Source organism: Talpa europaea (assembly GCF_964194135.1).
Source record: "Talpa europaea genome assembly, chromosome: 1".
NCBI lineage: Eukaryota > Metazoa > Chordata > Mammalia > Eulipotyphla > Talpidae > Talpa > Talpa europaea.
In genome coordinates this window covers 27,620,568-27,639,560 of record NC_140073.1, presented here as the reverse complement: position 1 = coordinate 27,639,560, position 18,993 = coordinate 27,620,568, and the positions used below count along the sequence as shown (strand labels likewise).

At 37.4% G+C, this 18,993-nt stretch overlaps 1 protein-coding gene across 1 annotated transcript; it reads left to right on the top strand.

Moving 5' to 3' along the window:
* Positions 1-1,817: 1,817 nt before the first annotated feature.
* On the top strand, positions 1,818-2,544 carry LOC311174840 (eIF5-mimic protein 1-like; the record flags this gene model as incomplete). The annotated part of the gene is made up of 1 exon (XM_084239592.1): positions 1,818-2,544. Exon 1 carries the CDS (start codon positions 1,867-1,869, stop codon positions 2,542-2,544), a length of 678 nt encoding a protein of 225 aa, XP_084095718.1. The 5' UTR covers positions 1,818-1,866.
* Between the last annotated feature and the right edge of the window lie 16,449 nt (positions 2,545-18,993).

Here is an 18,993-nt window from a genome sequence, read left to right as displayed (position 1 = left end):
GTGTCCTTAGGTAGGTATATAATTAAAAAAAAAAAAAACAGGCAAGCCAAGATTTTACCATGTTAACAAAACAAAAAGAAAGAAAGAAAAAAAAGAAAATTCTAATTCCAGATCACACTAACATCTGCCCTGTCTTTGTTTTAGTTATTCTAATAGTTGTAAAATGACATGCAGTTGTCATTTTAATTTGCATTTCTCTAATAGTTTATGCTGAATGCCTTTCTTATATGCTTTTGTGCCATGGATATATCTTCAGTTGTAAACAAATATTCGTCTTTTTCATATTTATTGTCATTAAATGAATTATCTTTTCACTGTTGATTTGTCAGCATTATTATCATATTTTTAATATTTGCCCTTTGTGTGTTTACTTAATCATTTTCTTAACTGTTGGTTTGGGTAGAAGAGATTGGAGATTTTTCTAAACTCTTCTAGTGGTTGAAATCTCAAAGCTTTCCTGACAGTTTTCCCTCAGCATTCCTGCTCTGATCTTTGCCTTTGGGGAATGGCTATATTTGTAGGCATAAGAGACTCTAGCCATTTCAACTCCCTGATTTTGTTAACCATGTCTTTCATTTAAAAAAAAAAATTATCTGCCTGGTTTTGAATACATGGATAGAATGGAAGTCTCTCCTGAGTTTCTCCACAGTAAATAGAAAGGAAAGTCTGTTTCATCCAATTTTTAGGTATCTTTCACAAAATCCAAAAACATAAACAAATCACGTTTGTTTGTCAGGAGCTCAGGGTAGAGAACTGATCTGTCAGAACTTGGAGTAACTGATTAAAAACAATGAGTCAAAATGGAAATAACAGTGAAATCTTTCATCACTTACTGTGACAATATCAACAATGTTTAACCCAGAGAAACTGCCAGCTCCCCCTATAGAATGCACTCAGGAAGTGTCAGATGGATCAGCAGAGATGCTGGGAGTGGAGGTTGGAGGCAGGGGGCTTTTCTTCTAAGGGAACCTGAACAAAGGATTTCAAGTTTAATGGATCCCAGAGGACAAAGGAGAGGACAAAGAGGAAGGACTAGCAGTGAAAGAGTAGTTAAGTACCAAGTCAGAGTGGAGAAAAGTATCTTCAAAGATTTCCTCTCTTCCATTTCACCGTCATTAAAAGCAGGCAGAGATGCTTGAGGAAGACCTTAGCTGAAGGTCCCAGGTTAGCAGACATAGGCATGAGGTTACCTGTGCTAGAAATGCAAATATGCAAAAGAGTAAAACCAGCCAGAAGGATCTGAATCCTCAACTACAGTACTCCTTAAAGATTGTACAACACTGGGGCCTCCCCTGGTGGCGCAGCAGTGGAGCACTGGGCTGTGAGGCTGCCCGCTGCAGTACGTTCGATCCCTGGCCACCGGTGAGTGTCCCACAAAAAAAAAAAAAAAAAAAAAAAAGATTGTACTTCACTGGCTATATATCAAATCTGGTGTGGGCAAACTGTCAGTAAAGACTTTGTAATTATCTGAATTTGGACTTGAAAATCACATATATCCTGGTGGCTGGCAGTATGCTTGCCCCTGGAGGAACACGCATAGATGATGGTGACAAGACCAAGATGACCAACCACTGTGTGTTTTCAGCAAATGAAGATCGTGAAACCATCCAAAATTATGCTCAGGTCTTCAATAAACTCTTCAGGAGATATAAGTATTTGGAAAAGGCATTTGAGGATGAAATGAAAAAGCTTCTCCTCTTCCTAAAAGCCTTTTCTGAAACAGAGCAGACAAAGTTGGCAATGCTCTCAGGTACCCTGCTGGGCAAAGGCACCCTTCCTGCCACCATCCTCACCAGTCCCTTCACCGACAGCTTAGTCAAAGAAGGCATTGCAGCCTCATTTGCTGTCAAACTTTTTAAAGCATGGATGGCAGAAAAAGATGCCAATTCTGTTACCTCTTCTTTGAGAAAAGCCAACTTAGACAAGAGGCTGCTGGAATTCTTTCCAGTTAACAGACAGAGTGTGGATCATTTTGCTAAATTCTTCACTGATGCAGGTCTGAAAGAACTGTCCGACTTCCTGCAAGTCCTGCAGTCCCTGGGCACCAGGAAGGAATTGCAGAAGGAGCTGCAGAAAAGTCTTTCTCAGGAATGCCCGATCAAGGAGGTGGTACTGTATGTTAAAGAAGAAATGAAGAGGAATGATCTTCCAGAAACAGCAGTGATTGGGCTTCTGTGGACCTGTATAATGAATGCTGTTGAATGGAACAAGAAGGAAGAACTTGTTGCACAGCAGGCTCTTAAGCACCTGAAGCATTATGTTCCCCTACTGGCTGTGTTCAGCTCCCGAGGCCAGTCAGAGCTGATCCTTCTCCAGAAGGTGCAGGAATACTGTTACGAAAATATCCATTTCATGAAAGCCTTTCAGAAGATCGTGGTTCTCTTCTATAAAGCTGATGTGCTAAGTGAAGAAGCAATATTGAAGTGGTACAAAGAAGCACATATTGCCAAAGGCAAAAGTGTTTTTCTTGACCAGATGAAGAAGTTTGTTGAGTGGTTACAAAATGCCGAGGAAGAGTCTGAATCAGAAGGTGAGGAAAATTAGATGCTCAAGCCAGAAGCACAACACCAAGTCACCGCACAACACTTTGGAATGCTGAATCATTTGAGAAGAGAAACTTGGCTTCTGTTTTCACAAAGGAAATAAAGAATAGAATAGGCTTCCCTTGTGCAGAAGGGAAAATGGTTTTGTTTTTGTTTTGTTTTTATATGGAGCCCTGAGGCATCAGCTATTATACTTGGGACTCTACCTCTCACTCACTATATGCTAACTTAAAGCCATTCAACAGGAGTCAAATAGAAATCTGAAATTTAGTGCTCAACAGACTCCTCCTTTTTAGCTGTATTTTTCAGATACTGTGTGGTGAACACCCCATTGGTGACTATCACAGGGCCACTTCGGTAGTTGTGCACTGCTCGTTATGTGATTTGACAAACCAGTTTTTTTTTTAAATAAATAGCTTTTTAAAAATAAAAAAACAAAAAGAAATCAATCACCAAATAGAATCTTCAAATTTGGGAAACAGAGACTACTGTGCAAAATGAGGACACTTGAATCAGAGTGCACAAATAATTATGAAGGTATAAGAAATGTGCATATTCTCTCATATCTGTGCCCTAATTCAACTGTTTTCAATGCCAGCAGACACACAGGTTTAGTAATTAAAACTTTTTTCTTTGTCACTATTTTGAAGACAACAAAATAGACTCCACAACTTTTGAGATAAAGGCAAGGATTTTAGAGATAAATACTCTCAATTAGTAAATTCAACTTACTAGCTATGCTCATAAAGGCAAATTACCTAAACATATGTCCTCGCTTATATAAAGTGGGGGGAATAAGTTATTTGGAGCATATGGACATATGTTTTAAAAAATAAGTGCAATTTTCAGCATACACACACATACACACATATACACACATTTACATGGCATTCAATAAACCATAGCTAGGGCTTCCCTGGTGGCACTAGGGATTAAGCACCACACTAAGAAGCAATCCACAGCCTCTGCAGCACAACTTCGATACCCAGCCAGCCAGGGAGCAACCCACATGGCGAGGCAGACCTCTCCTGTCTCGCCCACTGCTCCGCTCAGCAGTGTACTTCGGTCAATCTGCCGGTTCTGTTCCCCGCTCTCTCTCTGGTGAATCCTCTCAGCCCCCTGGCATCTCTGGCCTGTACCCCAGCTCTTGTATGCATACATAAATAAATCTTTAAAAATAAATAAATAAATAAATAAATCATAGCTATTTGTTTAATTATTGTAATGTCCAAGAATAATAGTCTTGCATTATTGTGAATGATTCATGCATGATTGATTCTTATCTGAATGTTAACTTGGAAATTTGTATATCCAAATCTTATCACATGTTCCAGTTGTAAAATACAATTTTCTAATGTTCAAGATTTTTTGTCTGAAATGTAATTTATATTATATCCATTTTATATGATCATTTTTGGAGCAGCCTTATTTTGGGACTACTAGACACTGTAGACACTATCTGGGGTAAGACAGGCAGCCAGCTGTGGTGTTAGAAACACTTCTGTTTCCCCAGTCTCCTTTTTGTTAAATAAATCCTGTTGTAGCTGCACCCTGAGTCTGAGTGACCTTGCAATTGTCAGTGTGCAGGTGAGAATGTGCAGACAGTGACCTGTCCCCCACTTTGTCACTGACCTGGCTCTCTTTTAAGTACTCTTGTTCTCTGCTGTTTGCATTGAAGACTTTTGTTTAATTTCTTTAAACTAAATATTAAGCAGCATTTCTGTTGTTATTATTTGTTTTGAAAGTCTAGTCTTCTCTTTTAAATTCCATGTACAATCTTTGCTCTGGATGGGCATTTGCTATCTGTTTTTGCATTCTTAGTGCTGTTATCTAAAAAATTAAAGTTCTGTTGGCAGAAGCTGTGGGAATGTGCCTTTTAAAACTTTTCTGGGAAGAATGTTGTCTAATTCAATTCAATCTAAAATAAACCCCCATTAAAAAGAAAATATGGAATGCATGACAGTTATTTAATAATATATGAAAAACTGATCTCATGTAAATTATCACTGAGGAATAATTCAGCGATGTTATATTGCTGGTCATAACATTATGGGTCACTATTATATACACACACATTTTAATAACCACTGGTCCATACCCTTTCATCAAACAAATAGTATGTCACTTTCTTGTGAGATGCAAACTTTCCTCTAAAGGCTTAACTTTTACTTGGTTCTTCTAAAATCAAATGATTTCTAAATAATATCTAATTATTCTGTGCATAGGTAGCATGAACATATTGTTGGGTTAAAATAACTTAGATGTTTGACCTCAGTGAGTCTTCCTATCAATGTAAATAACTCAAACTTGTGATTTTGGGGACATAGATTTTACATAGTACAGACTGCTTTCTGATAAATTCCTTGTTTTTTGATTTTTTTTTTTTACTCTAGTTAACACTAGATTACTGAGTTACTATAAAAAGATGTAATTTTAGACATAGAATGAAGAGATACATAGGGCAAGGGATGTGGAAAGTGACTTGAAGTTTCTTTACCCTCTCCAGTGTTTTCTACTCCAGAAGCACTCTGAGCCCATTTTTTTTGGGGGGGGTTATGGAAACTTCGTTATGTAGTTATGACAGACTAAGGCATTGACTCTTGGCCACTCAATCAATCTCCAGCTCCTCTCCCCTCCCTGGAAATCAGGGATGGGACTTTTTATTCCAACACTTTAATCTTTTGGTTAGCTCAGCTGGCAACTGGCATCCATCCTTTGGTATTTTCAAAAGTCACCTAATTAACATAACAAACCACACTTATATAGCTCTTATCATTTAGGAAATTCCAAAGGTTATAGAGGCTGTGTGCCTAAAGCCAGGACAAAGATCAAATATGCATTTCTCATAAACCATCATATCATAGGCATAGAAAATTTAAAAATTCCTTTGTATATCAACAAAAAACAATTTGTCATACAGGAATATAAGTGTGAGTCTTTGACAAAATATTGGATTGGAATAGCTTTTATAAAAAGAAGAAAGATCCAGTTTCGATGTCCAGTGTCCTATTATAAGGAGTATGAGTTACTGCTCTCTATGTGTTTGTGGTCAGCTAATTAATCTTTAGAATAAGTATACAATAGTCTCCCAGTTCTTTAAGACGATCTTCAGCAGTGCAAGACATATAATAGATATTGAAAAAATGATGTTGGATTGTTTTTTATCACCTTACTAAATAATGGAAACTTTCTTGAATGCCTTTTGAAAATTATATTTAATTTTCCAACCACTAACAATGACACATAAAAGATAAAAATGTATTTGCTAAAGTGAAGTATATCCAAGCCTGTTCTTTTTATCTTTATTCTATTATATTACAGATAACATGGAAAGAGACTGGCATAATAAAGGATTCTAAGGAGCATTGTCTGACAGTTCATTTCAAATTGCAGCCTATACAGGAGTTACCAAAGCCATAGCAATTTCAGTAAATTGGAGTAATTTTAATGCCCATCTTGGCTGATTGTTTTTCAAGAAATCAATAACAAAACACTGTCCCTGACAAATGACTTTCCAGCTTCCTGAGAGCAGAACAGCTTTCCTAGGTTGCATGTGAAACTGTAGCTCAGATACATAATTCCTAGAGTGAGAAATCTAAAGTTTTCAGCGTGAGAGTAAATGAGATATTTTTAGCCTGATTCTCAGTAGTTGAAGTTTCATATCCAAGGGTAATTTATTCTTTCTGTGGCACAGTGGGAGATAATATGTGCAAAGGGAAAGATTTGTATTGTCTTAGTTCTTCTAGATTCATTTTTTACAGGGTCTACCTTCCTCTATATCTCATGTGCCAGGAGTGTGATTTTTATGAGTTAATTGTTCTATGATTTCTATTTAGTTTTGACCAGTGGTAATTACTAGTAAGACATGAGAGTGGTGGGGCCTCCCTGGTGGTGCAAGGGGTTAAGACACAGCCTATGAAGCTATCTGCAGCCACTGCAGCACTAGTTCTAGCCCAGGCCAGGGAACTACCCACATGGTACAACAGACCTCTCCTGTCTCCCCACTGCTCCCCTCAGCAGTATATTTCAGTCAATCTGCCTCTGCTGTTCCCCACTTTGTGTACGGTGAGTCCTATCACTCCCCACACCTCTGGCCGGTACCACAGTTCTTGCATGCATAAATAAATAAATCTTAAAAAAAAAAAAAGAAATGAGAGTGGAAAGTAGTGCAAATGGATTGGAAGATGTGGGATTTTAACAATTGGCCAGTATGACAATGAAGAAAAAAAGAAAAAAATATGACAGGATATTGCTTCTGAAAAACTTAGCAGTTGTACAGAAAAATGGATGAAGAAAATGATTTTTGTTCTCAATTCTGGATGAGAGAGTATAATTAAACTGATGGTTTTATTCTCTTAGTGGGTGTCTATCTAGGCTGAAAGAAGACATTGCCAATATGGAGCACACCAAAGGCATGTAATTACTTCCATGTGACGAGAAAAGGAGACAGTGAAATCAGACTTTCCAAAGAAACTATCTCAGAGAGGGCACTGTGAATAAAGTTAAAATAGAATTCTTCACAGTGGAAGGTGGTCTTCAGGACAATGTAGGTTAGCTTCCTTGCCCGGAATCGAACTCATGCTGCAGTATATGCTGATACCTTGATAGTCCTGAGACTTAACCTCTTGCACCACCAGGGAGGCCCCAGGAATGGGACTTTTGATTCATAGAAAAAGTAAAATTCTTTTAACATTGAAATTCCACTGGACTCCCTTGCCAAGAAGAACATACTTCTATCTTTCCTCACACCTTCAAATTTCTTAATGCAAATAAGATGCCAGCAGAATGACACACAAAACAAGACCAGATCCAAGAGGAGTTAGCCTATAGAACAGAAGAATTACAAGACTTTGGCAATTGAAATCTGAGGAGTCATGAGCATATTGTATAAAATTGTGTTGTTTTTATTTATTTTTTTTGGCCAACTGGATGTACTTAGGATTTAAAATATTGGTTTGGTTTTCTTAATCCAATCATCAGAAAAGAGCTGATTTGATAAAGTCATGGAATGTTCTGTTGAAAGCTTAGAGTAACAAGTAGAAAACTCCAAGCAAACACATGGTTCTAATTAAATGGTGGTAGCATATATATGTCCTAGACAAATGAATAATATAAAACAAAGCCTCCTTTGTTGCTACATTGTATGTGTCTAGGAAATAAATGTAGAAATAAAAGCAGTTTTTGAAATGATTTCACCCCCCTAAAAATCCTTTGAGACTACTTTTTCTTCCTGTCCCTTTATCCTTTGGTTCAACAGTTTAGAAGTCTTGCACTGAAATGGAAAAATGCCTTCATCTGGGAATGTAGCCATGGAACATTTCTTCCTATGAGACTCATCCCAGTAAACCAAGAGTCAAAGAAGAGATTCTATGTATTGACCCAGCTACTTGACAGGGATCATAAAACAAAAGCCAGTTTGTGAGAGCAAAGACCCTATCTGAAACTCATTGAATATACTGGAGAGCTTCATCACACTTTCTTGTCAATGGTATTAATTAATGGAAATCTGTACTATGCAAATAAAGACAAGATCACCAAGGACTCATGTAAGAACAAAGGAAGGTTGATCATGCCTTATTTGTTTTTCTGAACCCCATTCAATCTTCTGCAACCTTCCTTTCACTAAACTGTTTCGGGGTATTTCTTTCTTTTAAGATTTCGAAATTATTTAATCACCAATGTAATAATTACTGAAATTATGAGAAATTGTGATATATATCCCATCATCCTTTCATCTTTTAAAAATAGAAATCAGATTGTTTCACTCTGAATCAAATGATTCAAAGTCCCTATCAAGTCATGAAAGATTCATCTCCTGCCTCTTTCTTTAATGTCATTCCCTATCATTACCCCTCCCCCCAACCCCTGTGCTCACTCTTGCCCAAATATACTGGTCCTGTAATTCTTGAAACATATCATGTTCATTTCTAGCCAGGACTACAACCTAGAATACTTACATTTAGGGTTTTTCATAACTTTCTAATTCACATTCCTTTGGTAATGCTCAAATTTTACATCTCAGAAAAACTTTTCAGAGCTAAATTATCTAAACTATAAGCACTTCCCTCATCATGATCTATCCACTCTTTCAGTTTTATTTATACTGAGACATTTGTCATTCTGAAAGCTATGCTAGTTATTTATTTGCTGATTTCTTATTGCCAATCTTCCCTGGTTGCCGGGGTGGGGGTGAGGGGGGAAAGAAGAGACTATTAAATGCTGTGATCATCCAGAACTTTGTTTGCTTTGCTAACTTTTCCATCTTGAACCTCTTTGACAATCTCCAGCACTTCACAGACATTAAATATTATCATAATGTTACACTTTACTATCTCTAACGTCTCACAAGATTTTCCTTATCTCTATGTGACTTGACCCAGGGCATTAATTCTTCTAAGAACCTATATCCTTATATATAAAAATGGGAAAATTAATATGTATGCTGGCTATATGTGAAAGTGAATGAATATTAAGTATCTTATTTTATGGTTTTCAACTTCCTCTGTCTCTACTCTTAGTCTCTGGACCTTGATTAAACCACAATAGGTATAACTTCAGGCATTTTATCTAGATCACTTTTTTTTAATGAGTGATCAGGACTGCTTTCGTTATACGTGCTGAATTATGTTTAAGTCTAGTGTTCATAGTGTATAAAAATCCAAGTGTCCTATTAAAATAAGATTGGAAATGAAAGTTTTGGTAAAATAATCTCTGTCCTCCTCTGTCTGTGTTATTTCTTTTCTAGTTTTATCTGATTTGTAGTCATAGGATTTCTTAGGAATCAATATTTTATATCTACCAGTGAATGTTTAGTTCCTATTTTCCATTGACTGCTATAGTATAAGACTACCAAGGAATTTGGGTTAAGCCATTATAGCTATATAAGCTTACTGAGAGTTAATTACTATCTTAGGTAGCTGACATATATTGCATTTAAGGTATCTGTTAAACAGAATTAGCTAAGAAATTTTTAAAAAATAAACTTGAATTTAAAATAGACATATATTTTAAAAACTGTTATGGGCCTCCCTAGTGGCACAGGGGTTTAAGACACAGCACTATGAAGCTATCCGCAGCCACTGCAACAAGAGTTTGATCCCTGGTCAGGGAGATAACCTGCATGGCACAGCAGACCTTTCTTGACTCACCCGCTGCTTCCCTCAGCAGTGTATTTCAGTAGATCTGCCTGTTCTGTTCCCAACTCTGTCTCTGGTGAATATGCTCACCCTCTACACCTCTGGTCTGTACCCCAGTTCTTGTATGCATAAATAAATCTTTTTTAAAATGTTAGAATTATATTATAACTTGGCCTACTATTTTGTGTAGCACACCCGTATGAAGAACACAAGGATTTGGGAAAAGGACAAAATTAAAATTTATTAAATGTCCATCAATTATGTGATAGTGTATAACTTAACATGCATAATCACCTCTAATCTTCCATAAGAGTACAATGTCATTGATATTACTATGCACATTGGAGACACTAGGAACCATACTATAGCCCTCTCAAGAAAGCAGTTCTGTTATAAGGAGAGTATGTAAGTATGTAAACCAGTTATATCCGCTCCTTCCCAAGCTGACTTCTAGGCTCCCTCTACCCTTGTTTCCACTTTAGACAAGATGCTAGTGATTAATCCATTTATCACTGGGAGGAAAACTTTACCAATCCCTTGGGGGATTCCTGACTTCATTCTCACTGTGAAATCTCCTCTGAATATAGAGATTTCTATTTTTATTGCATGTATTAAGACTCCGATATAGCATGTCTTTCTTCATCCTTGTATTCTGCTAGTCAACAAAGTGTATAATACATTTGGGTTGCATCATTAATTTTCTTTATCAGCATCTGGTATCACATCATGACAAAAAATCTTTTAATATCTGTTGCTCAATAAAATTAATGTTTCCTATTTTGTCAGGCATAAATTAGCAGTGCTTGCATTGTTGCATTACTTTCCTTTTATGGTTTTCCTATGTTCAATATGAAGAACACTTTCTGGGTCCCTCATTAATGAATAATCATTGTAAATAATATTGCATGACAATTTATGATCCATAAAAGAGTTTTACCAAATTTTCTCATGTTATCTCTGCACAATACTGTTTACATACAGAAAAATCTTAGTGAGTAGTTACAATGCCCCTGCCTTTAAGGTTCTCAGACTAATTGGAGAGAACAGTAAAGCAAAAAGAATTATTTTAAAGTGTGATTCAGACTGTTAACTTTAATTCTCATAGCAGCAGAGAGGAATGAGGGGTGGGAAAATTCAGAGAAATACTTCTGAAAGAGATTATCCTAGTAGAGAACCTTGATATATGCATAGGAATTATTTTAAGGAAGGATGCAAGAAAAAATTTCTGGCAGGCCTAGATTTAAGTACAAAGTTAGATCTTTGAATTAAAATAGCATGAAATTTGAGTACAGATCTGAAATCTGGCTTCATGAAAGAGCTTTCATTTCTTATTAGCAGCAATGTTCTGCCTTGGTTTTTCAATCTGCAAAATGTAGATCATCACAGTATGACCCTCAAAATTGTTACAAGAACTTTAAAACTTAACACACTAAACACATAGAAAGCACTCAATAAAGATCAGTTGTTTGTTATGGTGACTGGTTAGGATGAAGACGTAAAGGCAACAGAGAGAGATGAGACTCCTAGCAGGATGCCTCTATTTTATATCAACACATGCAAAAACTAAAACTTATAGTTATAAGTAGAAGATATACCGTTCATTCTCATTTTTGTACCTTTATTTCTACCTATGCTATTTCAGGTTACCTCCTCCCCTCACCAAACATAATACAAGAAGACAACTTTTAAACATGCTTTCCTAATCACTAAATAGCACTTTAGCTGCAAAATGTCCTTTGTAATAAAAGCAGTGCTTGTAGACTCCCCGAAAAACTGCTTGACAATGAATATAAATGCAGGCCAGCCTCAAGCTTGATCCCTTCCTCTGCACTCATAAACTTCTCAGGCAAGATGAAAGCATCATTAACATGATGTCAACAGCCCAGCATTTTGTTTCCTTATAATGGTTTCTGAAATTCCTTATAATGGGTACTGAAATGAAGCTTTCTAGTGTTCAGGCTCAGATTCCAAGTAACACAATATCCTTTAAACATGGAAATCACATTCCATTCAGAGCCTCAACATCAACAGAGATGCTTTTAAAATGCTGCAAATATAATTTCAAGTCAGTGAAACGATTATGTTGACTTTCTATCTCATCTAATCCTGATCCTTTCCATTTATCTAATTTCTTCAGATAACCCTTTCAACAGTTTGGAGTTCTAAGATGTATACAACTATTGAAGACATAATGTGATATTGCTCTAGTCAATATAAGACTGGAAGAATTACTCAATGCTTAAATTTTCAGAATGCCGAGAATGTAGTCAGGAGTACTTTTGGCAAAAGTGAAAATGTAACACATGTTCAATACGATCCTTGCTTTTTTAATACCTTACAGGCTTTTTAAAATAACTTTTACTTTTTCCATTTTGTAAGTCAGGAGAAACTAGGAAATGGGACTTACAAAATAATCATGCATGATAATTTTGTCTAGGAAGGAGAAAATCAAATAACAGCTAATCAATTTCTGATCCCATTGGTGAGAACATTTTTTACATAGTATAGTCTATAATAGCTATTTTTGTAGGCTAATCTATGTGCTCTCTTGTTATTTAAACTTGAGAATATTGTTTTCCTACTCCCTCTCATTCGCTTGTGGAGGGGAATATTGATAGTAATATCTCTCCTAAGCTTGTATCAGCCCATGTAGACTACAGACCATAATACAGTGGTTTTTTTTTATCATCCAACATAGGTAGCTATTATTTATTATTGAGAATAGTATTAACTACTTTCAATATGTGTAATCAGTCAACACAAGTAATTTTGACAAAGAAATAAAATTATCCTTTATAAATAAATAAATTGGATATCTTGACTACAACCCCATTTTATAGTACTTTGTACTCCACATACTATATTCACAGACTAATTGGTTATTTTAGAAAATAGTATATCAAACTGAATTCAAAGTATGAAAAACATAAGAATGAAAGATTCTCCATTACAGAATAATAAGAATTTATTTCACTTTAGAATTTTCCAAGTTTATAATACTAAAAAATGTACCACAATGTTACCCAATTGGGGTGGGTAGGGATCCTAATGTTAGCTCAATTTTTAAAAATGTCCATTAATTTTATTATTTTTATAATAAATTTTAGTTTTATATTCCCCATACAATTGCATCCCCCCCATTCTGACACCAATCCCTCCCCTCCCGCACCCCACCCCCCAAAAAGTGTCTCCGGTTCATAGTTTTGTGTTGATTTTGATTTTCACTTTCTTATACTTATTCATTTTCCTGGTCCCTTATTTAAGTTTTCTAGATTCCTGCTATGAGTGAGACCATCCGGTATTTTTCTTTTTCTTTTTGGCTTATTTCGCTGAGCATGATCCCTTCCAGTGCCATCCATGTTGCTGCAAATTGCATGTGTTTATCTTTTTTGAATGCTGAGTAATATTCCATGGTATATATGTACCACATCTTCTTGATCCAATCATCTATTTTTGGGCATTTGGGCTGTTTCCAAAGCTTAGCTATTGTAAACAGTGCTGCTATAAACATAGGTGTGCAGGTGCTCTTTGGAATTGATGTTTCTGTGTCCTTTGGGTAAATACCTAGGAGTGTAATTGCTGGATCATATGGAAGCTCTATGTTTAGTAGGTCAAGAAATCTCCACACAGCTCTCCATAGTGGTTGGACCAGTTTGCACTCCCACCAGCAGTGCAGAAGAGTTCCTTTTTCTCCACACCCTCGCCAACATTTGTTGTTCCTAGTTTTTTTAATATGTGCCATTCTCACTGGTGTAAGATGGTATCTCATGGTAGTTTTGATTTGTATTTCCCTGATGACAAGTGATGTTGAACATTTTTTCATATGCCTGTTGGCCATTTGCATTTCCTCTTCAGAGAAGTTTCTTTTTAGCTCTTCTGCCCATTTTTTGACTGGGTTATTTTCTTTGTTGTTGTTGAGTCTCATCAGCTCTTTGAAGATTTTTGTGATCAGTCCTTTATCATTAGTGTTGGGTGCAAAAATGTTCTCCCAGTCAGTGGGGTTTCTCTTTGTTTTTGTTATTGTCTCTTTTGCTGTGCAGAAGCTCTTTAATTTGATGTAGTCCCAGCTGTTTATCTTTGCCTTCACTATCACTGCTTTGGGTGATGTATCTGTAAAGATGTCTTTGATGTGCAAATAACGTAGTGTTTCGCCTATATTTCCTTCTATATATTTTATGGTTTCAGGTCTTATGTCTAGTTCTTTAATTCATTTTGAGTTGATTTTTGTGTATGGTGTGAGGTAGTGGTCAAGCTTCATTCTTTTGCATGTAGCAACCCAGTTTTCCCAGCACCATTTATTGAAAAAACTTTCTTTGCTCCAATGCATAGTCTTTGCTCCTTTGTCAAAGATTAGTTGACCATAAATCTGTGGGTTTATTTCTGGATTTTCTATTCGATTCCATTGGTCTGTATTTCTGTTCTTGTTCCAATACCATGCAGTTTTGATGATTATGGCTTTGTAGTAGAGTTTGAAGTCTGGGAGTGTGATGCCTCCATTCCCTTCTTTCTTTTTCAGGAGAGCATTGGCAGTTCAGGGTTTTTTGTGTTTCCATATGAATTTCATCAATAATTGTTCTATTTCTTTGAAGAATGACATTGAGATTTTGATTGGAATAGCATTGAATCTGTATATTGCTTTTGGTAGGATGGCCATTTTAATAATGTTTACTCTTCCAATCCATGGGCAGGGGATGTCTTTCCATTTCTTTGTGTCTTCTTCTATTTCTTTTAACAGTGTTTTAAAGTTTTCTTTGTATAGGTCCTTTACCTCTTTTGTTAGATTTATTCCCAAATATTTAATTTTTTTTTTGTTTCAATAATAAAAGGGATGGTTTTTTGATTTCTTCTACTTCAGATTTATTGTTTGTGTATAGGAAGGCTACTGACTTTTGCGTGTTGATTTTGTATCCTGCCACTTTACTGAACTGATTGATGAGTTGAATTAGTTTTTCTGTGGAGTTTTTGGGGTTCTCTATGTATATTATCGTATCATCTGCAAATAGTGATAGTTTGACTTCTTCTTTTCCTATTTGGATTCCTTGGATGTCTTTCTCTTGTCTTATTGCTCTGGCTAGGACTTCCAGTATTATATTGAAAAGCAGTGGTGAGAGTGGGCATCCTTGTCTTGTTCCAGATCTTAATGGAATTGCTTTCAGCTTTTCACCATTGAGAATGATACTGGCTGTTGGCTTGTCATAGATGGCCTTGATGATGTTGAGGTATGTTCCAGTATCCCAAGAATTTCAAGGGCTTTTATCATGAATGAGCGTTGCACTTTGTCGAAAGCTTTCTCAGCATCTATTGATATTATCATATGGTTTTTATATTTCTTTTTGTTGATGTGTTGGATAACGTTGATTGATTTCCGGATGCTAAACCATCCTTGTGTCCCTGGAATGAATCCTACTTGGTCGTGGTGAATTATCTTATAGATACATTGTTGGATTCTGATAGCTAAAATTTTGTTGACGATTTTTGCATCAGTGTTCATTAGGGATATTGGCCTGTAGTTTTCCTTTTTTTGTGTTGTCCTCATTCGGTTTTGGTATTAGTGTAATGTTGGCTTCATAGAACATGTTTGGTATTGTCTCTTCCTTCTCAATTTTTTGGAAGAGTTTGTGAAGGATAGGCACCAATTCATCTCTGAATGTTTGGTAGAATTCGTTTTTAAATCCATTAGGTCCTGGGCTTTTGTTTTTGGGGAGGTTTTTGATTACCATTTCAATTTCGCTGCTTGTAATTGGTCTGTTTAGGTGTTCTATTTCTTCTTTATCTAGCTTTGGGTGATTGTAGAGTTGTAGGAATTTGTCCATCTTCTCTAGATTGTTGAACTTGTTTCCATACAACTCTTCATAGTAGTTACTGATTATTCTTTTTATTTCTGCTGTGTCTGTTGTGATTTCTCCTCTTTCATTTCTGATCCTGTTTATTTGTGCTTTCTCCCTTTTTTCCTTTTTGAGCCTGGCTAGGCGTTTGTCTATTTTATTGATTTTTTCGAAGAACCAGCTCTTGGTTTCATTAATCTTTTGGATTGTTTTTTTAGTTTCAATTTCATTTATTTCTGCTTTGGTTTTTATTATTTCTTTTCTTCTACTGGTTTTGGGTTTTTTTTTGTTGTTCTTTTTCTAGATCTTTGAGCTTCGAGATTAGGTTGTTTCTTTGAGTTCTTTCTTGTTTCTTGATGTGAGCTTCTATTGCTATATATTTTCCTCTTATTACTGCTTTTGCTGTGTCCCATACATTTAGGATATTGGTGTCCTCCTTGTCATTCAATTCAAAGAATATTTTAATTTCTTCTTTGATCTCCTCGTTAGTCCAGTGGTCTTCCAGTAGTGTGGTTTTTAATCTCCATGAGGTAGGATAGTTCCTTGCCTTCTTTTTATGGTTTATTTCTAGTTTGATGCCTTCATGGTCAGAAAAAATGGTTGCTATTATTTCAATCTTGGTGTATCTGTTGATGTTTGTCTTGTGCCCCAGTATGTGATCGATCCTGGAGAATGATCCGTGTGCGCTTTAGAAAAATGTGTACTCCGTTTTTTGGGGGTTTAGTGTTCTATAGATGTCTGTTAAGCCCAAATGCTCGAGGTCCTTATTTAGAGCTTTAGTTTCTTTACTTATTTTTTGTCTTGTTGATCTATCCATTGTTGATAGTGGTGTGTTGAAGTCTCCCACTACATATGTGTTTTCTCTGATGTCTGTTTTCAGAGAGGACAACAGTTGTCTGATATATTTTGGTGCTCCTTCGTTTGTTGAGTATATGTTAATTAGTGTTATTTCTTCTTGAAGTATTGTCCCTTTGATCATAATGTAGTGACCGTTGGGATCCCTTTTATTTTTTTGAGTTTGAAGTCTGTTTTATCTGATATAAGTATAGCTGTTCCTGCTTTCTTTTTTGGACCATTTGCTTGTAGGATTGTTTTCCATCCTTTAACTTTGAGTCTATTTTTATCTTTTGTGGCTAAATGTGTTTCCTGGAGACAGCAAAAGGTTGGGTTTTGTTTCTTAATCCAGGCTGCAACTCTGTGTCTTTTTATTGAAGAGTTTAGTCCATTTACATTTAGGGTTAATATTGATATGTTAGCATCTATATTTGCCATTGTTTTTGTCTTTCCTTTGATTTTATTTATTTTAATATCTTTTTTTTTCCTTGTCTTCTTTCGTTGTTATTCGTCCCTCTGAGGTTCTGGCTTTAGGATTCCTTGTAGTATTTTTTGGAGTGGGGGTTTATTGGTAATGAAGTTCCATAGTTTCTGTTTGTCTGGGAAGGTCCTCATTCTTTCTTCATAGAGGAAGGATAGTTTTGCGGGATAGAGTATTCTTGGTTGACATCTGTTTTCTTGGAGTCTGTTGACTATGTCCTTCCACGCTCTCCTTGCCCATAGTGTTTCTTCAGAGAAGTCTGATGTCAGCCTGATTGGTTTTCCTTTGAATGTTATTTGTTTCTTTCCTCTTGTCAGCCTCATTATTTTTTCCTTGTCCTGGATTCTTGGGAGCTTCACTATTATGTGTCTTGCTGTATTTTTCCTTTTGTCGTGGAAGTTTGGTGTTCTTCTTGCTTCTTATATATCAATTTTCAGCTCCTTCTTCACATTTGGGAAGTTCTCTTCAATTATCTCATGGAATATTTTCTCTGTTCCTACATCTCTCTCCTCTACTTCTGGTATTCCTAAAACTCTTATATTTCCTTTCCTCATGGAGTCAGATAGTTCCCGAAGTCTTTCTTCGTTCTTTTTCCTTCGTACTTCTCTTTCCTTTTCTGTTTTGTTTCTTTTTATTTCTGTGTCTTCAAGAGAACTTATTCGTTCTTCCATTTCATCTATTCTGCTTTCATTGCTTTTCCCAGAATTCTTTAGTTCTTCCATTAATTCTTTGATCTCCTGCATTTCTTTTACTTCCCTCTTTAGGGACTCAATTTCATTCTTCTGATCATTGATTATTTTTCCCTTATCATTGTTTTCCTTTATGAGTTCTGTCATTTTTTTAATCATGGCAATATTAAATTCTCTTTCTGGAAGGCTCAGAAGTTCTTCCAAGTTACTGTTGTTGCAATCTCGGGGCTGGTTTTCTTTTTGTGGTGTGCTTCTTCCCTGAGGAGTTGCTATGTTGCGTGTGGTTCTTCTACTCCCTACTGTCTGTTTTCTAATTTGCTGTATGCGTTGGGACACTGTGTTGCTGGTACTGGCCGGCATCTTGGGTGAGTTTCTCTGCTCCCCTCTGGCTCCTCCGGGAGCCATCTGTCAGTTTCAAGCAGTCTTTACTGAAGAAAGGTCCCTGTTCTAAAATGCCGATGTGGGGACACACTCCCCTGTGCTCCTGGTCTGCCCCGGTGGTGGGTTCCCTCTCCTCCTCTGGGTTTGGACTGCAGGCCAGAGGTGTTCTGGTGTGGGCGAACTTCCCCGGCTCACCTCTGGCTCCTGAGGGAGCCTTCTGCAGGCAGTCTTTACTGAAGAAATGTCCCTTTTCTAAAATGGCGATGCGGGACACCCTGCATGTCCAGTCTCAGGCACACTCTTCTGCGCGCCTGGTCTAACCCGGCTTTGGGTACTCGCTCCCCCTGTGGGCTCAGACTACTGGTCGGCAGGGGCCCGGCGTGGGCTAACTTCCCAGCTGGCCACTGGCTCCTCCAGGAGCCTCTGCTGGTTTCAAGTCGCTAGGTGGCGCCAGAGATCTCTCCTAGAGCCCTTGGGGAGCTGTTTTTTTTTTTTTTTTTTTTTTTCACCCTGTGGGACAGGAAACAGAGCAGGAATGGTAGGGTAAACCTCAACGGCTTTGGGGTGCTGTGTCTGCCTTGTGACCCACCGTCGTGGAGAATCCACGCCCCGAATTTTGTGCCCCGGATCTCAGTTCCAAAGCCCTCAGGTCCAGAACACGGGCTGTAGCCCAGTTCAGTGTCCACAGAATGGCGTCTTTTGCACCCCGCTCCCGTGCCTGGGTACCTGGTTCCTGGATACTCAGTGAGGGACTTTCACCTCAGTGAGGGTCTTTGCGCACGTCTCCCTGCAAGCCTAGGTCGCAGGCGCAGGGACCTGGGCAGCCGCGATCCCAATCCGTGCTTGCTTTTCAACCATGCTGCTTTTCTGCGCTATCCCGATCCCGATCTGCATTTGCTTTTCCAGCCCACCGCTTTTCCTTTGGGCTTACCGGGTGGCCCCGGGGGTGTGCTGGTCCTGGCCTCCTCCTGGGGGGCGGGGTCTCTGTTTAATGGCGCCTGGAGCTCACCTCCAAGGCGAATCCTGCAGGGTTCTCTGCAGCTCCCGTTCACGGGTGTGGTGGCTGCAATAGTTCCTTTCCACTCACAGTCCCGCTTGCTGCAT